Source organism: Myotis brandtii, unplaced genomic scaffold, assembly GCF_000412655.1.
Source record: "Myotis brandtii unplaced genomic scaffold, ASM41265v1 scaffold681, whole genome shotgun sequence".
In the NCBI taxonomy this organism is placed as follows: domain Eukaryota; kingdom Metazoa; phylum Chordata; class Mammalia; order Chiroptera; family Vespertilionidae; genus Myotis; species Myotis brandtii.
Genome location: NW_005370660.1, coordinates 923040 through 941693, shown reverse-complemented (window position 1 = coordinate 941693; position 18654 = coordinate 923040). Strand labels below are relative to the sequence as shown.

The 18654-nt window shown below is 41.6% G+C and overlaps 1 protein-coding gene across 7 annotated transcripts in view; it reads right to left on the bottom strand.

Annotated features, from left to right (window-relative positions):
* The window catches only part of SLC4A4 (solute carrier family 4 (sodium bicarbonate cotransporter), member 4), a 311607-nt gene that overhangs the window by 256844 nt on the left and 36109 nt on the right, over positions 1–18654 (bottom strand). For all 7 annotated transcript variants that reach the window (XM_014529484.1, XM_005881630.2, XM_005881629.2 and 4 more), the window contains one exon: positions 3149–3328. In XM_014529484.1, the coding sequence (XP_014384970.1) occupies positions 3149–3328 (180 nt within the window). The remainder of the gene's footprint in view (positions 1–3148; positions 3329–18654) is intronic.

Here is an 18654-nt window from a genome sequence, read left to right as displayed (position 1 = left end):
TATGCATGCATATTAGCATAACCAATGGACACAGACACTGGGGTGGTGAGGGCTTGCCCGGGGTAGGAATGGCTGGTGGGGGGGGGGGTGTCAATCAGGGAAAAAGGAGACATATGTAAAACTTTAGACAATAAATAAATAATAAAAAAATATTAAATGGGGTGGAAAAAAGAATCTTGTCTATGGGCTGTGGTACATTATAGACATAAGTATCTCCAAAAGCCTAGACCTAACAATAACAGAAACTATGTGTGGCTGTTCTTGAGAACCAATAATGGCATACCGCTAGGCAGATATTTCAGTAAATGAGTTTTCCCATAAAAGAATGTTATTGTCATATTGGTGCCAGTGCCCTATAGCTTCCCCAAATCATAGGGTTAAATGTCGTTCAATAGATGAGTGTAACATCTTAAATAGAACTGCACCAGATAAACCAGCTACCAGTCCATCTAGTCTCCACAATAAGCAGTGGAGAGAATATACCAGCGGTTCTCAACCTGTGGGTCGCGACCCCTTTGGCAGTCAAACGACCCTTTCACAGGGGTCGCAAAAAGAATCTTGTCTATGGGCTGTGGTACATTATAGACATAAGTATCTCCAAAAGCCTAGACCTAACAATAACAGAAACTGTGTGTGGCTGTTCTTGAGAACCAATAATGGCATACCGTTAGGCAGATATTTCAGTAAATGAGTTTTCCCATAAAAGAATGTTATTGTCATATTGGTGCCAGTGCCCTATAGCTTCCCCATATCATAGGGTTAAATGTTGTTCAATACATGAGTGTAACATCTTAAATAGAACTGCACCAGATTAACCAGCTACCAGTCCATCTAGTCTCCACAATAAGCAGTGGAGAGAATATACCAGCGGTTCTCAACCTGTGGGTCGCGACCCCTTTGGCGGTCAAAGGACCCTTTCACAGGGGTCGCCTAAGACCATCCTGCATAGCAGATATTTACATTACAATTCATAACAGTAGCAACATTACAGTTATGAAGTAGCAACGAAAATAATTTTGTGGTTGGGTCACAACATGAGGAACTGTATTTAAAGGGCCAGAAGGTTGAGAACCACTGGAATATACGATGCTTTCTAAGAGAACCTTCATGCCGAATTGAATGGTGCATAACTTATAAACTTGCAGGAAAATAACTAACTGTAAAATGAAAATTTATAAATAATTTTATGATGATCTCTGAACAATTAAGTCCTTAACAATGGCCTCTCCATATGATCCCTTCAGAAACCAGGCATACAACATAATGTAATACTCCCCAGAAAGGAGACCTGAAGCTAACGAGAATGAACACCTTGCTTATCGTACATGCTGTACTCAAAACTAGTCCCCAAATGCCACAGAAAGCAACAGTACGCCCATGGTAGACACATACGGATACTCACTACCTTTCTGATCAGTTCATCCCCTATTACTGACTTCAGTATTACTGGCATTGTTCCATTGCCTTTCCTTTACAAAGCTGGTACATAATTATCATCTCAAAATTCATTGGCCCATTTGTCTAAGAGAGCATCTCTCCCTTTTTATTATGTATAGTGATGATGTACTCTTGTTCTTAAATTGCAGAATGGGAAATGACTTGGAAAGAGAAAGAGAGATCACACACACACACACACACACACACACACACACACACACAAACTGGGAAGAGTATCTGTGATTCGGGCTCAGGCCTTGCCGAAACAGATAGCAAATCAAGATAGACAGCAGTAATTTATTTGGAAAGGGATGTTATCTTTTGTTCCTCCACACTATTAACTGTGACCTTTTTTATCAGCATTTCAAGGACTTTACTTGAAACAGTACCCATGTTTTTTCGTTTTTAGTTGTTTTTAGTCAACATATGAAGGATTCCCTTCAGATTCCCAACATTCCAATGAAAAGTGCATAACTCTTGTCTCCTGCCCTCTGGTCCCGCCTAAGTCTCACATTTATTCTAACACCTTAAGTTGTAGCGTGGTGGTCCATCTCCAAACTCTCCTCAGGACGTCTGTCTTTACTTAGGAGGTCCACCTGCACTGCTCCTCTCAGCAGGTGCCTCTATAGCTTCAAGCCACCTGCTCAGTTCCAATAGCGAGACTCTCACAAATTCACAGATTCACATCACTGCACTTCACACCCTCTTCAATTTAACTCCATAAACTCACTTTTCAACACTCCTCAGCTGTTCACTCCAATTTGGCTTCTCGTCACCTGCAGTGACAGAACTGGATCTGCATCCATGCCACCCTAATGCATTTTATTGCAGGTTCCATATTTCTGCCACTGTAGCAAAGAGATGAAGAATGAACTGAGCTCTGCCAATGTGAAAAGCTGTCACTACGGAACTCCTGTTGGGGAATCTCCCCAAATTGGCATGTGTTTCTACTGCTTCTCGCTTCTACTGCACATACTCATTCTCGCTTCAGACACAGCTACCCAGATAGCCAAATATTCCCCACATCTAAAGAAACAAAAGCAACATACACATGCGCCTAAACACACAGTCCTCCTATGACTTGAATCCAAGGGTGTTCTTTGACCTCCTGTTATTCTGTTCTTAGTAACACTTCTATCCAAAGTACGATATCTAATATGTTCGACATTTCAAGAGCTATGCCACTCCACTCTACATTCTTCTATGACTTACAGGATGCTTTTCCACTGTTCCTTTTTAAATTACCAGCCAAACCCATGACCTGGTTAAATGTCACTTAGAATCATATAAGTAACACATAATATATATATATATTATATATATGTTATAAGTATATAATTTCCATCTTGACCTACTGTCTCAATGGAACCTATTTCTAAGCAGAAACGATCCAAAAATTTCTTTAAGGACCTTTCAGTTCCTGTTGATTACTGTAGTCAAATGGCATCTTTAATACTCTGCCCTATTTCACTAGTCAAAATGTAAGATACACAACCATGCCTAACCTTTGTCAAATATTCTCCAACCAACTCAGATCGCCTCCTAGAACAACCTGCTAGGACAAGAAAAGCATCTCCACAGACATGACCCTTTAGAGGAGGCCATCTCCTTATGATTGCACCCCTCGCATTAGCCACAAGATCCTAAAAAGTGCCTTTCCCCGGGCCGCAGGAGCGAGGCAGAGAGGCGGCCACGCCCACAGAGTACTCACTGAGCGGCTTGAGGATGCTACTGCCGGACTCGTCGGCGTTTTCCACGTCAGACTTGTCTGAGTAGTTCTCAGAGACTCTTTCCTTTTCCTTCTTTTCTTTGTGTCCCGTCTTTCTCTTGTGTCGTCTCCTTCTCCTATAGCTCTTCGGCACATGGACCCCAATGTAGATGGTGTGGTGGCCTAAAGGAAGGTACACAAATCACCATTGGAAACCACATTCTGTGCTGCATATCAACTGCACAAAATCCACAGATCCCCCCCGAAAAAAAAAAGTCTATGAATTCAACATTACCATTCTATATTTGACAAATAAGTTCAAGCTAGAAAAATGAAATCTCCTTCCAATTTTCAGTTAGCAGAGCGTCGTTCAACCTGCTGGTGGGCCCTAAGATTCTGTGAGGGTGTTCTCTAGTTTCTATCCAGATAGGCGAGTTTTTATTTAGGAGAGCCAAAGGAATACCACACTGGAAATCAGAAATCCTTGATTCTAGGCAGACCTCTGCCATCAATGACCTCTACGACCTTGAGTATGTCCTTTAACCATTCTGGGCCTCAAGCTCATCATTCGTATAATGACAGACTTACCTTGGGCAACCCCAGAGGCCCTTCCAGTGTTAACCTCCCCTGAGCCTGTGATTATACTCAACAGGATGCTGAAAAGGGAGCTCTTGAGGCTACAAAAAAATAAAGATCTAACTCAGAGTTCAAGAAGTCATTCTGCTGGGATAAGGTTTTACACTAAAACTTTTTTTATTATTTTTTTTTTACCCAATCAGCAGAATAGAGACTTAGAACTGGGACAAACTGAGAAAAAATAAGACATACAACATGCTTGGAGAGAAGATTTTAGAAATACTCAAATGTTCACACGAGGCAGCAGCTAAAATGAATGTCAGCTACAGTGCCATTCTCATTTTTCTTTTTTCGTTTCCAAAAGTTTCTAAAAACTGGTTGTTGCAATGATAAAAATAAACCCAGCCCAGCCAAAATTGCCTTGAAGAGAAGGGCATGAGGAGAAAAGATTGTGAAGTGCTTTCAGCTCCCTGGATGGATGGAGCTGCAAAACTGACAAGCGGTATTATTTTAACAAAATCTGATAAGACAGAAGAAAGGGAACTCAACGTTCCACGTCTTTTTTTTTTTAATTGGGAAACTTTTACTTTCACTTTATATCCCACATAACTCCTGGATGTGGGAACCACTATTTTTGGAAGTAATGCAAAAACTTTGGTTTTTTTAAACTTCTAATTAGAGTATCTCATGTATGGATTTGCTCTCCCATTCTGGAATCATTCCTTGATGACCACTTTACAGTGCCCCAGACAACATCACACACACCTACATGTATGTAATACTTGAACATGCAGTAGGGCTGAGTTAAACTGCTGTGAACCACCTTCCCCAGGAACTCATTCAGCATATCTTAAAACACCATAATTCACAGGGGTGTTTCCTTAAACTGGAAGGATTAAAACAATTCTATGCTCCTTCAAGAAAGAGGTTCCGACTAAGGAATGTAGAACCTGGAGTGAATGGGCTAGCATTCAAAAGAAAACATTTGCTACGTGGAATGAAGTTGGAGGCATCTATATGGATAAAGCATGAACCTGCCCCCAGCAACACACACACACAAACACACAGACACACATACTAACTCAACTACTACAAAGCACCATGAAATTCTCCTCACAGAACCGGTACCAAGGAGAAATGTATCATGTCTAACCATCTGCAAGCAAATTGTTCTCATGGGAAAGTAGGAAATGTCTCAGAAACAATGTGAATTAAGTAACAGTGTCAATTGTTTCCTGCGCTCCAGTTACAGAGGGAGTCCTGCAGCTTTATCTGAAGTTTCACACAATATATGTAAGCAAAGCCAACCGATTTCTTGAGTCAAGCAAACACTGAAAGCTTAGTCGCCTTCATTCCGGAATTCGGAAAACACCGTAAAAAAAGTAAGTTGGAAAATTTTTTAAAACCTGTCACATTAACTATTATCTACATCCTACTAAATAACAACAAGCAAAAAATGGCAATTAAGCTACATTAGTTATATCGATGCTGTTCGGAAACATTTAGTAATCTATTTATACAAATCTGTATAGTACACCTGATGAATCATTGACAAGACACTCTTATTTGGGCTGATAACGACTTCAAGGTAAGATTTCTGACTATAAAGTGTTGCTGTTGTTCACCAAATGAAAGATTTGGAGCTATTCAGAAAGTGAGTTTTCATAGAAAGCAATGTACTTACCTTCTGGAACCTAATTTGAGTTGTCGTCACCACAAAAACGGTGCCATTTTTTTAAAATATATTTTTATTGATTTTTTACAGAGAGGAAGAGAGAGGGATAGAGAGTTAGAAACATCGATCAGCCACCTCCTGCACACCCCCCACCGGCGTGCCCGCAACAACCAAGGTACATGCATGCCCTTGACTGGAATCGAACCTGGGACCCTCCAGTCCACAGGCCGACGTTCCATCCACTGAGCCAAACCGGTCAGGGCAAAAACGGTGCCGTTTTATTCCCATTTTGATCCCAGGCCTCCTCCCTGGCTCATGAGTAAGATTCTGCTGGTCCCATTTCCTCCAGCGCCTGCCTCAGACGCCTCCCCCACCCACTCTGTCACACACTTTCAGACAGGTGTACTGGCTCTGAAACATGGTTCCTTTCAAGACAGCCCAAATTTCAGGCATTTTTATTATCTGCTTTACTGAGGTATAATGCACATGTCATAAAACTCACAAGGTGGAAGAGTACAATCCAGTGGTTTTTCGTATGTTTACAGAGTTGTGCAGCCACACCATTATCCAATTGAGAACATTTCCACCAATTCTAAAAAAAGACCCCTCCTGACCATTTGCAGTTACTCTCGGCTGTCACTCCATCCTGTACAGCCACTCAGGCGCGTTTGGTAGTCTCAGTGGTGGCCTCTGGGAAGCTACAGCGCTCTGGCACCCGCGAGGCTATGAATTGTTTGTGGGGATCCTCACAGCACAGTAAAAACCCACATCCCCGGAGTGAGGAAGGTACGCCTTTCCAAGAGTGGCCAGAGGAAGTCATGGCCCTGAGCTGAGCAATCCAAACCTCAAAGCATCTTCCTTTCCTCTTGCACATTCCTGGTACCTGAAACTTCCTGCTCTGACTTGTGTTCAGATAGAGGCAAAGGAGCATGGTCCCGAGGTGAGGCAAACCTTTAGGAACTCAGGGACAGCGCCTGTGTTTCATCAACTACTTCCTGACCTCTCTCCACCTCAGCTTCTTTGAGAAGAGGGTAAGGACAGCCTCGCTTTGATGGGGGGGGGGGGCGCGGGAGGGAAGAGAGGGCTAGGTATGCTTTCTCAAGGGGAGGACCACATACTTCATAAGCTGGATGTGCTAAGTAACAAAAATGCCAGAAGGAGAATGAGCTGGAACATAAACAGTCTTACCACCCCCACAGAATACCTGTCTTCAGGGTCCACAGGAGCAGCATCACTGATGGAAACAGGCTATTGTTGATAAGATTACTGTAGGTGGATCTCAGTATTTATTTTCATTGGAATGTCTGTACTTGTCTCAGAGATAGATCCTGAAGATGGGTGGCTATTTTCAAAATGACAACTCTCAAAGCCCTAGCCAGTGTGGCTCCGTGGATAGAGTGTCAGCCTGCAGACTGAAGGGTCCCAGGTTCCGTTCCTGTCAAGGGCACGTACTTGGTTGCAGATTCCCTGGCCCTGGTCAGAGTGCATGCAGGAGGCAACCAATCCATGTATCTCTCTCACACCGATGTTTCTCTGTCTCTCTCCCTTCTACTTTCTCTAACAACCAATGGGAAAACATCATCAGGTAAGGATTAACAACAACAAAACAAAAAGAAGACAGCAAATTCTCAGAAAAGCCATAAAGGTTGAAGGTGTAGAATTATTTACATGTAAAATGAAAATGAGAAACGTGACAGACAAGCTTTCCTACCCAGCAAGAGTCTACAAAACAGTAAGACACTCAAAGAATCAAGGACAGTTATCTGCTAAACTTACCAGGAAATTTTAGGTTAAACACACACACACACACACAAACACTTCTCTCTAAAAATGTTTCCAAAGATAGTGTAAAAAGAAGGAAACATTTTAAAATAACAATAACTCACAGGGAAAAGGTGATTATTTAAAATGTTATTAAAATAAAGGCTCCGTTCTTGCTCCTCAAAATTTTGTAAAGTAAAATTACTAGAATTTAGGTGTGAGTTAAAGAGCACCCAGTCCTTGACTTGGCAGTGGCCTTGGTTTCATGTGTTCAAATACATACCCCGCATGCCTTTCTCGGACAGATGGTACAAATTCCCCAGAAACTCTACATGTCTCGGGAATATCTCAGAATCCACCCCACAGCCAGCGCTACTGGGAAGTAAACATGGCTTTCAGGGTTATCTCTGAATGTCAGAAATTAGCCAGGTGATCCTTGGCCCGCCCCATCCTCACCTGCTCCACCTCAGCTGCAAGATGAAGTGCTGTGAAGCTATCGTGTGCAGTTCTCCGAACGCCTCAGATATTTCTAAACTGACGTCACTGATAGTTGCTGTCGTGCGTGCAGCCACCAGAGCACCCTTGCCCCTCACCACCCGGGAGTCATCCCAGTGGGCTTTCACAGACACCCGCTTTGCTACCAAGGAGGATTTAAGACTTTGTAAAATTAAACCCATCAAACCAGAAATGGGGTTTACCAGGGGCAAACCCCAGTCTGGAGGACTGGGTGCTTAACAACATATGCCTCTACCTGCAAGACAGATCTATTGGCGCCTTTAGGAAACATGGTGCCGTGTTTACAGTACATAAGATGATAGAAACCATTTTTTGGGTACTTACAAACATGCCAGCTTCTGGCTAAGTCTCATACCGATTACTTCATGCAGTCCTCAAAACTGCCTGAATTAAATACTGCTATTATCCACACTGTACAAGCGAGGAATCCAAGGTTCAGGGAAGTCAAGGATATTGTCACCGGTGAAGGCATAAAGCCCCACAGAACTCTCTCTCAGGTGTCAATCAAGACCAGGGAGCACTTCGTCACTGCTGTGGCGGTGTTTTGTTTTGTTGTAATACATACTACATTTACACTATCAGTCTTCCCACTGATTATGTGTCCTTCGTCACGCTGACTGCTAGAAATAGAGACAAATCTCGGGCCAACCTGTAGTGGGCAGGCAGAGTTTCATGACAGGCATTTTATACCCTAACCTCACTCTTCTAAACTTGCAATCATTATTTTCCCTCCACACTCACCTGTTTGGAATAAAGCAGCATATAAATACTTTTTACAACCTGAGATGACAGTCCTGGGGAGGAGGATGGAGATGGCTGGGTGACTGTGAGGGAAGTGGGTTTCTGGCCTATGGATTAGACCCCCACAATCACCCCAGCAAACCCATACCCTCAGCTTCCTACATACATCCCTAAACAGAGAGATATTCCAAATTTCATTTTTATCCACAGTATTGCTCTTTCTGTTATCAACTGAATTTCTTTTCTCTCTAGTTTAAAGCAAAGATTCCACAACACCTGGCACTTTATATCATTCTTTTTAGACCTAATCAGCAATATTCCCAAAATATAACAAGTACTGCCTTCCCTGGCTTAACTAAAGTAACTTAGTCTTGCCGAAGCCGGTTTGGCTCAGTGGATAGAGCGTCGGCCTGTGGACTGAAAGGCCCCAGGTTCGATTCCGGTCAAGGGCATGTACCTTGGTTGCCGGCACATCCCCAGTAGGAGATGTGCAGGAGGCAGCTGATCGATGTTTCTCTCTCATCGATGTTTCTAACTCTCTATCTCTCTCCCTTCCTCTCTGTAAAAAAAAAAAAATCAATAAAATATATTTTAAAAAAAAAAAAGTAACTTAGTCTTACTCCAAGATTCCTAATGTCTGGTATGGCTATTGCCAAGAAGGATATAGGCAAGAACATACAATGGAGTCAAGACAGTCTCTTCAATAAATGGTGCTGGGAAAATTGGACAAATTTTGAAAAAAAAAATGAAAGTAGACCACCAATTTACACCATACACAGAAATAAATTCAAAATCGAGAAAGGACTTAAACATACAATGGGAAACCATAAAAATATTAGAGGAATCCAAAGGCAGCAAAATTTCAGACATGTGCTGAAGCAATATCTTTACTGATACAGCTCCTAGGGCAGTGATGGCAAACCTTTTGAGCTCGGCGTGCCTTAAGTTCCTGAATATTTGTATTATACCTACATTGTCAGAGCATGTAACAAGTACATACTACTTTGTCATACCTTATCCCCATCATTAAATTCAATTCTACAGTTAAACATAAGAATTCCCTGCAGAACATCTTTCCTGTTGTTTTCCTGTCATAAGACCTTTTGACATTGATATACAGACTCAGAGTGGTATTGGCATAAAGACAGACAAATAGATCAATAGAACAAAACAGAGAGCCCAGAAACAAACCTCCCGATGTACATGGATAACTGATCATTTCACAAAGGCAATGCTGTAGGCTTTCTAACAATATGATGGGAAAATTAAATATCTGTATGTAAAATAAACTTGAATCCATACCTCATACCACAAAAAAAGTTAACTCAAAATGGGTCATAGACCTAAATATAAAAATTAAAACTGGGAAACTATAAGGGGAAAATATCTATATTGGATAAAGATTTCTTAGACACAGCACAAAAGAAAATTTCATAAACTGAACTCAATTAAAATAAGGAATTGGGGTTCCTTGAAGAAATGATCAAGCTGGTGCAGAACAAATACAAGATGAAACTAGAAACTCCATTTTGCCAAAAAATAAGAAGTGCTCAAAAACAGCAGGGGGATGTCAAGGAACAAGATGTCAACTTGAAAGGGTTCATACTGCCCAAATGGGAACAATTTGATTAACAAAATAATGAAAGGAATGGTGCCTTACCACTCTCTCTAAAAAATCTAAAAATCGTGGTACATCTACACAAGGGAATACTATGCTGCTGTAAAAAGGAGGGAACTCCTACCATTTGCAACAGCATGGATGGACCTGGAGAGCATTATATTATGCTAAGCGAAATAAGTCAGTCAGAGAAAGATAAATATCACGTGATTTCACTCATTTGTGGAATATAATGAACAACATAAACTGATGAACAAAAACAGATCCAGAGATAGAGAAGCATTGATCAGATGCTCACACCTCAGAGGGAATGTATGGGAAAGATCAACCAAAGGACTTGTATGCATGCATATAAGCATAACCAATGGACACAGACTCCAGGGAGGTGAGGGCATGAGCAGGGGGTTGGTAGATGGGGGGACAATGAGGGGATAAGGACACATATGTAATACCTTAATCAATAAGGAAAAAATAACAAATTAAATAAAAATTAAAAAGAAAGGATATAGGGAAGGGAAGCAATATTAAGAGCATTTATTATTTCTTTTTAATTATGAAAAGAAAAATGTAGAAGAGGCAAAGACCCTGAATGAGTGATAGGTTATAAAAAAAAGATGTTATAGCCAAACCGGTTTGGCTCAGTGGATAGAGCGTCGGCCTGTGGACTGAAAGGTCCCAGGTTCGATTCCGGTCAAGGGCATGTACCTTGGTTGCAGGCACATCCCCAGTAGGAGGTGTGCAGGAGGCAGCTGGTCGATGTTTCTCTCTCATCGATGTTTCTAACTCTCTATCCCTCTCCCTTCCTCTCTGTAAAATATCAATAAAAAATTTTTAAAAAGATGTTATAAATACTTTACTTCTTGGGCCAAATAAATCTCAAAGATTTTGTAGAAGTACATGCCTAAAAATCCTTAAACAGAATTACAGTATAAGTCCAGATGCCACAGAGATTATGTGTTTGGCACTTTATATAATAAGAAATAGATCAGTATGTATAATCCTAAACATTTTAATAAATGAAATATAAATAATCTGTTAGCTTATTATTCACAAATCCATATGAGTGTCCATAAACAGCTCTAAGAGGCTATAGTCAAAGTAACACTGCTAATTTACTTGGGCATTAAGTCCAGCTCATGAAAAAAAAAAACCTTCAAAAGGCGTGCAGTAATTCTGCAGTTAACAGGGGCAAGTCAGCTGATGAAATGCTTGCAGGAGGGTCCACACTCCAAACATACATCACTCCTCAGGACAAAAGATGATTTCTATTTTTATATTTTGGATAAAGGCAACCTTTCACATAGAAAAAAAATGCTTATGTTTATTAACAGATAATTACATATGTAATTTATTTACAGATAATTCTGAATGCTGAATACTTTAATATTAATGCTACCAATTCCCCTTAGGCTCAGGCATGCAAGGAAATAAATGGTAAAAGCTATGAAAAACAGGGAAATACTTTTCTTCCCACTGACTTGCATAGGGATTTTATTCACTGAAAGCCTCTCAGAAATCCTTAAGGTGACCTGAGGTTCCCCAGGCAAGACTGATAAGGAATCTCAACTTGCTACTGGTGTTTACTGAGCAGAGTACTTTTAATATTTAATATGTAATGATGATTATAATGATGATAACAATCTCTAGAAAAACAAACAGCTACACCTGACTTTTTTTTTTCCTCACCAGAGGATTTTTTTCCACTGCTTTTCAGAGAGAGTGGAAGAAAGCGGGGGGGAGGAAGAGGGGGTGAGAGAGGGAGGGAGAGAGATCGACTGGTTGCCTCCAGCACATGCCCCCATCCAGAGGCAAGAAACAAACCCGCAACCCAGATATATGCCCTTGACCAGGAATCAAACCCACAACCCTTTGGTGATGGGCCGACATTCTAACCACTCAGCAACTCTGGCCAGAGTTGCACCTGACTTTTTTTAAAATATATTTTATTGATTTTTTTACAGAGAGGAAGAGAGAGGGATAGAGAGTTAGAGACATCGATGAGAGAGAAACATTGATCAGCTGCCTCCTGCACACCCCTCACTGGGGATATGCCCGCAACCGAGGTACATGCCCTTGACCGGAATCGAACCTGGGACCCTTCAGTCCGCAGGCCGACGCTCTATCCACGGAGCCAAACTGGTCAGGGTTGCACCTGACTTTTAAGTGATCATTTTTAAGTAAAATGGTTCTAAAGTCTTTAGGTAAAAGTGAGGACACTAAAACTACACACTAAAGTTAAGGTTTCAATACAGTTTCCATTACTAATAGCTTATAATAGAGGCAAAACTGACCAGCACTATAAAAAGTAGGAATCGGTGAATATTTTAAAGAAATATAACTATTCTGCTCAGTGATCAATCTATATAATGTCCTTTACAGGGATATATATACAGGGAGAGAGAGAGATTTTTATAGACAATCCAAATCAAATGATGTCAACAAAGTGTCTTCCACTGTGTCTGATACACAAAGGTGCCCTGTAAGTGTTGATCCTATTTCTCCCTTCCCATTCTAAAGGGGTAAAACAAAGCACCATTTCTCCTGACTGCCACCCTCCTCCAGCCCTAATACTAACTGTAAACTCCCTCTGTTCTCTAGCAAAGGCAATCCGTGGCATTCACCCTGAGCAGGACAGAACAGACAGTTAGGCCAAGTCAAACCCATCCCTCCCTCAGCAATTGCACTCATTATACAGAATCTAACTGTTCAACAGAGCGACACCTTCCATGAACTCAGCCTTCCCTCACCTGGCCCAGAAGCAAGGGCCTGGCAGCCTCCACCTGCCCCTGGGTATGGTCTCCCCTGGAGCTTCCACACAGAGAGTGCCAACTCCCAAGCACCAGGTCTGCTGGTCCTTGTACTTGACTGAACACAGCAGAGTGGAGCCAAAAGGTCTAGGAAAGCCAATGCCAGGCAGGGTGGTGCTAAGAGCAAAGAGGGCCCACCCAACAGCAGGAGAGTGACACTCACCCTGACACCCCAGAACCCCAAAAGAACTGGCAGAGTTTAATGCACAGTACACATTCAGTCAGACAAAATCCACCTGTGAGCCAAACACAGAGAACTGACAGTTTCCATTCTTTCTCTCGTGGTCACGATTTGCACAACTGCATGGGAAGTAGGGCTAATCCAATGGTCATTGATAACTGGATTTGCTATTGCCGCCAGAGAAGCAGCTTAGAGAGACACCTAAATGCACAAGCACAAATTCACACTCTCATCCTAACCACAATGTCCATCTCCGACTCTGTATGGCTTCCCCTTAGCACTGGCCTAAGCTGTGGCTGGGCAACAGGAAGAACAGTCTTTAGTGACTATAAACAGATAATCCACCACACAGTTAATGCACTCACGGCTAATCAGGTATCAGACACTTAATATTACTCACATCATTTCCTCCTCTCACATACCTGTAATATAGGCAAGACATGGATAATGTCCAAAGGCTAAAACAATGACCAGAATTAGGAAGAGTGCTACGAGAGATTTAAATTAGCCTCCTTAAACCCAATCCCAGAATCTTCATTTCTATGGGTTTCCATATAAAAAAAGAATGGCATTCACTGACACAACAGCACCTAGTCACACTTTCAGAGTTGAAATGACTTTCAACATCACCGAATTCAACCTCTTCATTTACCAGTGAACCAACGAAAGCCAAATACGGAGTTAATGATGTAGAGACTGGGACTCTTTGAGGTCTTAGATATATACAGTTACCTTTTCCCACTGTCCTACTACCATGGTAACAGCCCATCACCACTCCTCCCATCTTCCAGGGTCTCCAAAGCAAAGCCAAAAAAATAAATAAATAAAAAAGTCCTTTCAAGTTAGTAATTACCTAGTTATTTAGAAGAAAAAAAAAGGGGCTCAGAAATTCTCTGAAAATATTTCTTTCTACACAGAATGGCAAGTATAAAACCACAACCCTGGAAGAATCAACCAAAGAATGCATGGATAAATGGAATAATAAATCGATGCTTCTCTGTTTCAAATCAATAAAAAAAATAATTCTCTGAATCCACAACCTTCAGCTGCATCAACTGCCCCACAATATGAAGACGTTCTGGCTGTGACACTGTCCTCCCACTCATCACCTGCAGTCAGTCAATGACGAGGCCGGCCTGGCTTGTGACTTCCTTCTCTCTCACTATTTCATAAGCTCTTCCAACACCCTTTCTTTTTCTTTATTTTCTTTCAACTTCATTACTATTAGTATCACTACAAGAAAATTACTTGAACCCCTCCAGGGCTCATCAATCCATCAGTACGGTGAGAAAGTTGAGCTAAAATTCTCTCTAAGATCCTTTCTAGCCCTAAAAATTCTATAACAAAGATAAGTGTTTTCATTGTTTACGTGTAATAGAGCACATAGAGGAAAAGGCTAAAAGTTTTCATCCATTTCTCAAAGTCTCTTCCCAACTTCTTAGAATGATAGCTTTCTCTTTGGACACTCTCCAACCTATTCCAATTTGACTCTTTCTGAACAATGCCACCCAAATTGCTAACAAAAGCCACCAATCGCCTTCTTTCTGCCAAATCCACTGGCTACTTTTCGATCCTCATCTACCTGACTCCAGGCAATTAGACACTGTCCACACTTGCCTCTTACTGAAAGTGATCTTATTTTGGCCTCAGAGTCACCTTCTTCCTGATTTTCCTCCAAGTTCTAGGACTGTTCCTTCTCAATCTCCAAATATTGGCACTCACAGAGCCCAGTCCAGTCCTCTTCTCACTCTATTCCATCAGCCACAGAGATCTTTTCTACCTGCCAATTTTGTCTTGTCACTTCCTTGCTTAAAACCCTCTGCCATGGCTCCCCAGTGCACATTCAAAATCTTAAATCCTATCATAGCAAAAAGGCCATGAATTATCTGGGTCCTATCCACCTGAATGGAACCAAAGGTTTGCCTCCTCAAAATGTGCCTTTTGGGATATTGGTTTTAAGCTGCTTATTAAGAAACAAGAGACTCAAAAAAACCCCCCCCCCCCCCCCCCCACACACACACACACACTCTTTCTTGCCTAGGAGATTCAGACAGAAAGCCTGCCCCTGGAAAGGAATCTTAGCATATTCACCTTAGCATAGACAGGGAAGATCCAAGGGTCCTGGTAGCTAGATCCTCCCCCAACCCCACCCCCATGTGTCTCACTGTTTCTGGGTTAACCAGCAGGAATTTTTATTTTTAAGATTTTTTCATTGATTTTTAGAGAGAGGAAGGGAGAGGGAGAAACGACCAAATGCCTGTCTCTTGCATGCTCCCTACTGGGGATCGAGCCTGCAACCCTGGCATGTGCCTTGATCGCGAATTGAATCAGCAGCCCTTCCATGGGTGGGATGAGCCACGCCAGCCAGGGCCAAGCAGGAATTTTTTCATCACAGAGTCAGTTCTGTATTGGCTACCAGTAAGTTGGCTATCTCCCCTTTGAAACTGCAGACTCCTGCTCCCTTTCTCCTTTGTCCGTAATGACATATAAGCCTCAACTGCCCAATGCATTTCTGGTCTCATTCTTATGGCACCTTGAATATGCATTTGTATAATAAATTTTGGGCATTTTATCCTGTTAATCTGACTCTGTTAATTTGAGTAGTAGTCCAGCTGGAAGAACTTAGAAGGTGGGAGGAAAATTTTTTTAGCCTCCACATACCTCAGGCCACTCTCTCCCTATTCACAGGGTCCGGCCACATAGGCCTCGTCCCATTTCTCAAACAGGCCTACTTCTTTCTCACCTCTGAGCCTCTACACTGCCTGCCTGCGGTGCTTCCCTCATTCCTGATCTTTTTAATTCCTCTTCATTCTTTCAGTCTCAACTTATGTCACTCTATGGAAGAGATATACCCTGGTCTCCCATACATGATACACTCTCTAAGTTATCATATAACCAATCTTGTGTCCTTAAGTAATGACTGGTTGATTTGACGGAACGTTAATTGTGGCCCTAACTAGAATATGTTATCACATTCAATGATCTATGGGAGCTTAGAAAAGCAACATATTAGAGCTTATATCTGTAATTGTTCTGACCACTTTCCCAAGCTTCAGGGGGGAAAAAAAAAGCATTGTCCATCAGTTAAAGTTAATAAGAGCAATGAACACAGATACGAGTCAACTAATTCGTTGATTAGCAGATATCAGCACTAGTGTTCGTCTAAATGCATTCTGCAGTCACAGCAACCACTGGCGAGAAAGTGTTAAACATAAATGACCAACAGGAACTATATCCAAGGGAGATAATATCTTAAATGTTTAGGCTTCATCCTGGGGATTTCAAATTAGTTTACTTCCAGCAAAACTAGGAAATAGGGAGGTGCAAATGCTATTTCTTTGTACTATAAACCAGCAACCACTGGCGAGAAAGTGTTAAACATAAATGACCGACAGGAACTATATCCAAGGGAGATAATATCGTAATGTTTAGGCTTCATCCTGGAGATTTCAAATTAGTTTACTTCCAGCAAAAAACTAGGACACAGGGAGGTGCAAATGCTATTGATTTGTACTAAAAACTAAGATTCAGAAATTAAGCAATATGTCAATTGCTTCCTGCAAATATCAACATGTTTTTCAGGTATTATCCTTAGAGCAGCGGTTCTCAACCTGTGGGTCTCGACCCCTTTGGGGGTTGAATGACCCTTTCACAGGGGTCGCCTAAGACCATCGGAAAACACATATATAATTACATATTGTTTTGTGATTAATCACTATGCTTTAATTATGTTCAATTTGTAACAATGAAATTGGGGGTCACCACAACATGAGGAACTGTATTAGAGGGTCGCGGCATTAGGAAGGTTGAGAACCACTGCCTTAGAGCATCGCTGGTAGGTGGGTAAGGAAGTAGGTCAACTGCACTTTGCTTGAAGGAAATGTAACCACACAGCATGATTGGCCTTGTGTCACCCGGAAAGGGAGGACAGAGCCAGGAACAGAAACAGGTCCTGTGGCTTCTGGTTCTCACGACATTTTCCAACCCACAACACTGAATAAAAGTACCAGAACTATCAGATACTGATGTAATTTGCCAAATATGTGTATCCACTGGATTCAAATATGAGCTTTCACTCCACATCAATAATTGTCAACCTTGCTCATCTCATGGCACACATAAACTAATTACTAAGATTTTGACCAAAACAATAGGCATAATTTTGATTCATTCACATTGGATGGCTATTGTGTTGGCTGCTGTCATTTTTTTATTTGGCAATTTAAGGGAAAAGAGGTCAGTGCCCCTGACTAAGTTGTCAGCTATTGCATGTTTTAAAAATTCCTGCGCACACCGGTTGATAATCGCTGCTCTGCATCCAAGATATTTTACTTTTCAATAGGGATAGAATTACTTGTTGAAAATTTAATAATCAACTGAGGCTGGGGTGGTGATTTCTCCCATCTATAAACTTGCAATTCTGACTCTAAAGCTGATATGTTGGCCAATAATACTAAAATTCAAAACCTATTTTTACTTCTGAAAGTTATAGCCTGGTAAAAGTTATTGAGCATTCCACCGTGAAGGGTCAGCAAAGCAAAATAATGTCTCAAGATGTTTAAGTAGAGTCTGTTCTCCTTTCAAAGTCAACAGAGTATAAAGAAAGGTGAACACATTGGATAAAGCACTTACCATAGTTGCCTTCTAATTCTAACTTGCTGGAAAAGTAAAAACAATTAACTAGATGGAAAGGCTTTGCAGCTGTTCAGAGAAGGGAGCCATTTAAGCCACCTATATGCACTGCTGGTTCAATGGGTGTCACTCACCACCCTCCCTGCCTTCACCTTCATCGCCCCTGGCAGTCAGCAGCTTCAGGGACACAATGTTTGGAAACTTCTGTGAACTCCTGTCATGACAGGCTCTCACCTCAGTGCCCTAAATGCAATCAGCCAAAAAAATAAAGTAAAACATAACAAAACAAAGTCCCACCAGCAAGCTCACCGCAGCAACAAGAGGCACTCAACTGCACTCGGTGCAGCCTTATTCTATTCTTCCTCTACTCTCCCTCAGAAGTCCCAATTCTCAACTCCCCCAATGATTCTGAACCTTGTAATAATAAAAATGGGGAAGAATTTTGCTCAGGTTCAAATAGATAGTATTATTACTGTACTATTGCATACTCTCATTTAATTGCACCTAAATTACATAATAGATTGTGTATCATATAAAATAGGTTGATATTAATTTCATATAATAGATCTTTGAATCCTCTTTATTGGTAGAAGAATACTATACACTTAAATCTGTTCTCCGGAAGAAAATTTGCATGCTTTATTAGGCAATGGGCATGCATTTGTTTTTTATCCTATACTAGAGACCTGGTGCATGAAATTTGTGTACTGGGCAGGGGAGAGGGGGTGTCCTTCAGCCTAGCCTGCACCCTCTCCAATCTGGGACTCCTCAGGGGATGTCCGACTGCTGGTTTAGGGACACAATGTTAGGCCTGATCCCTGTAGCAGTCGGACATCCCTCTCACAATCCAGGACTGCTGGCTCCCAACCGCTCACCTGCCTGCCTGCCTGATTGCCCCTAACCCAGCGGTTCTCAACCTGTGGATCGCGACCCCTTTGGCGGTAGAACGACCCTTTCACAGGGGTCGCCTAAGACCATCCTGCATATCAGATATTTACATTA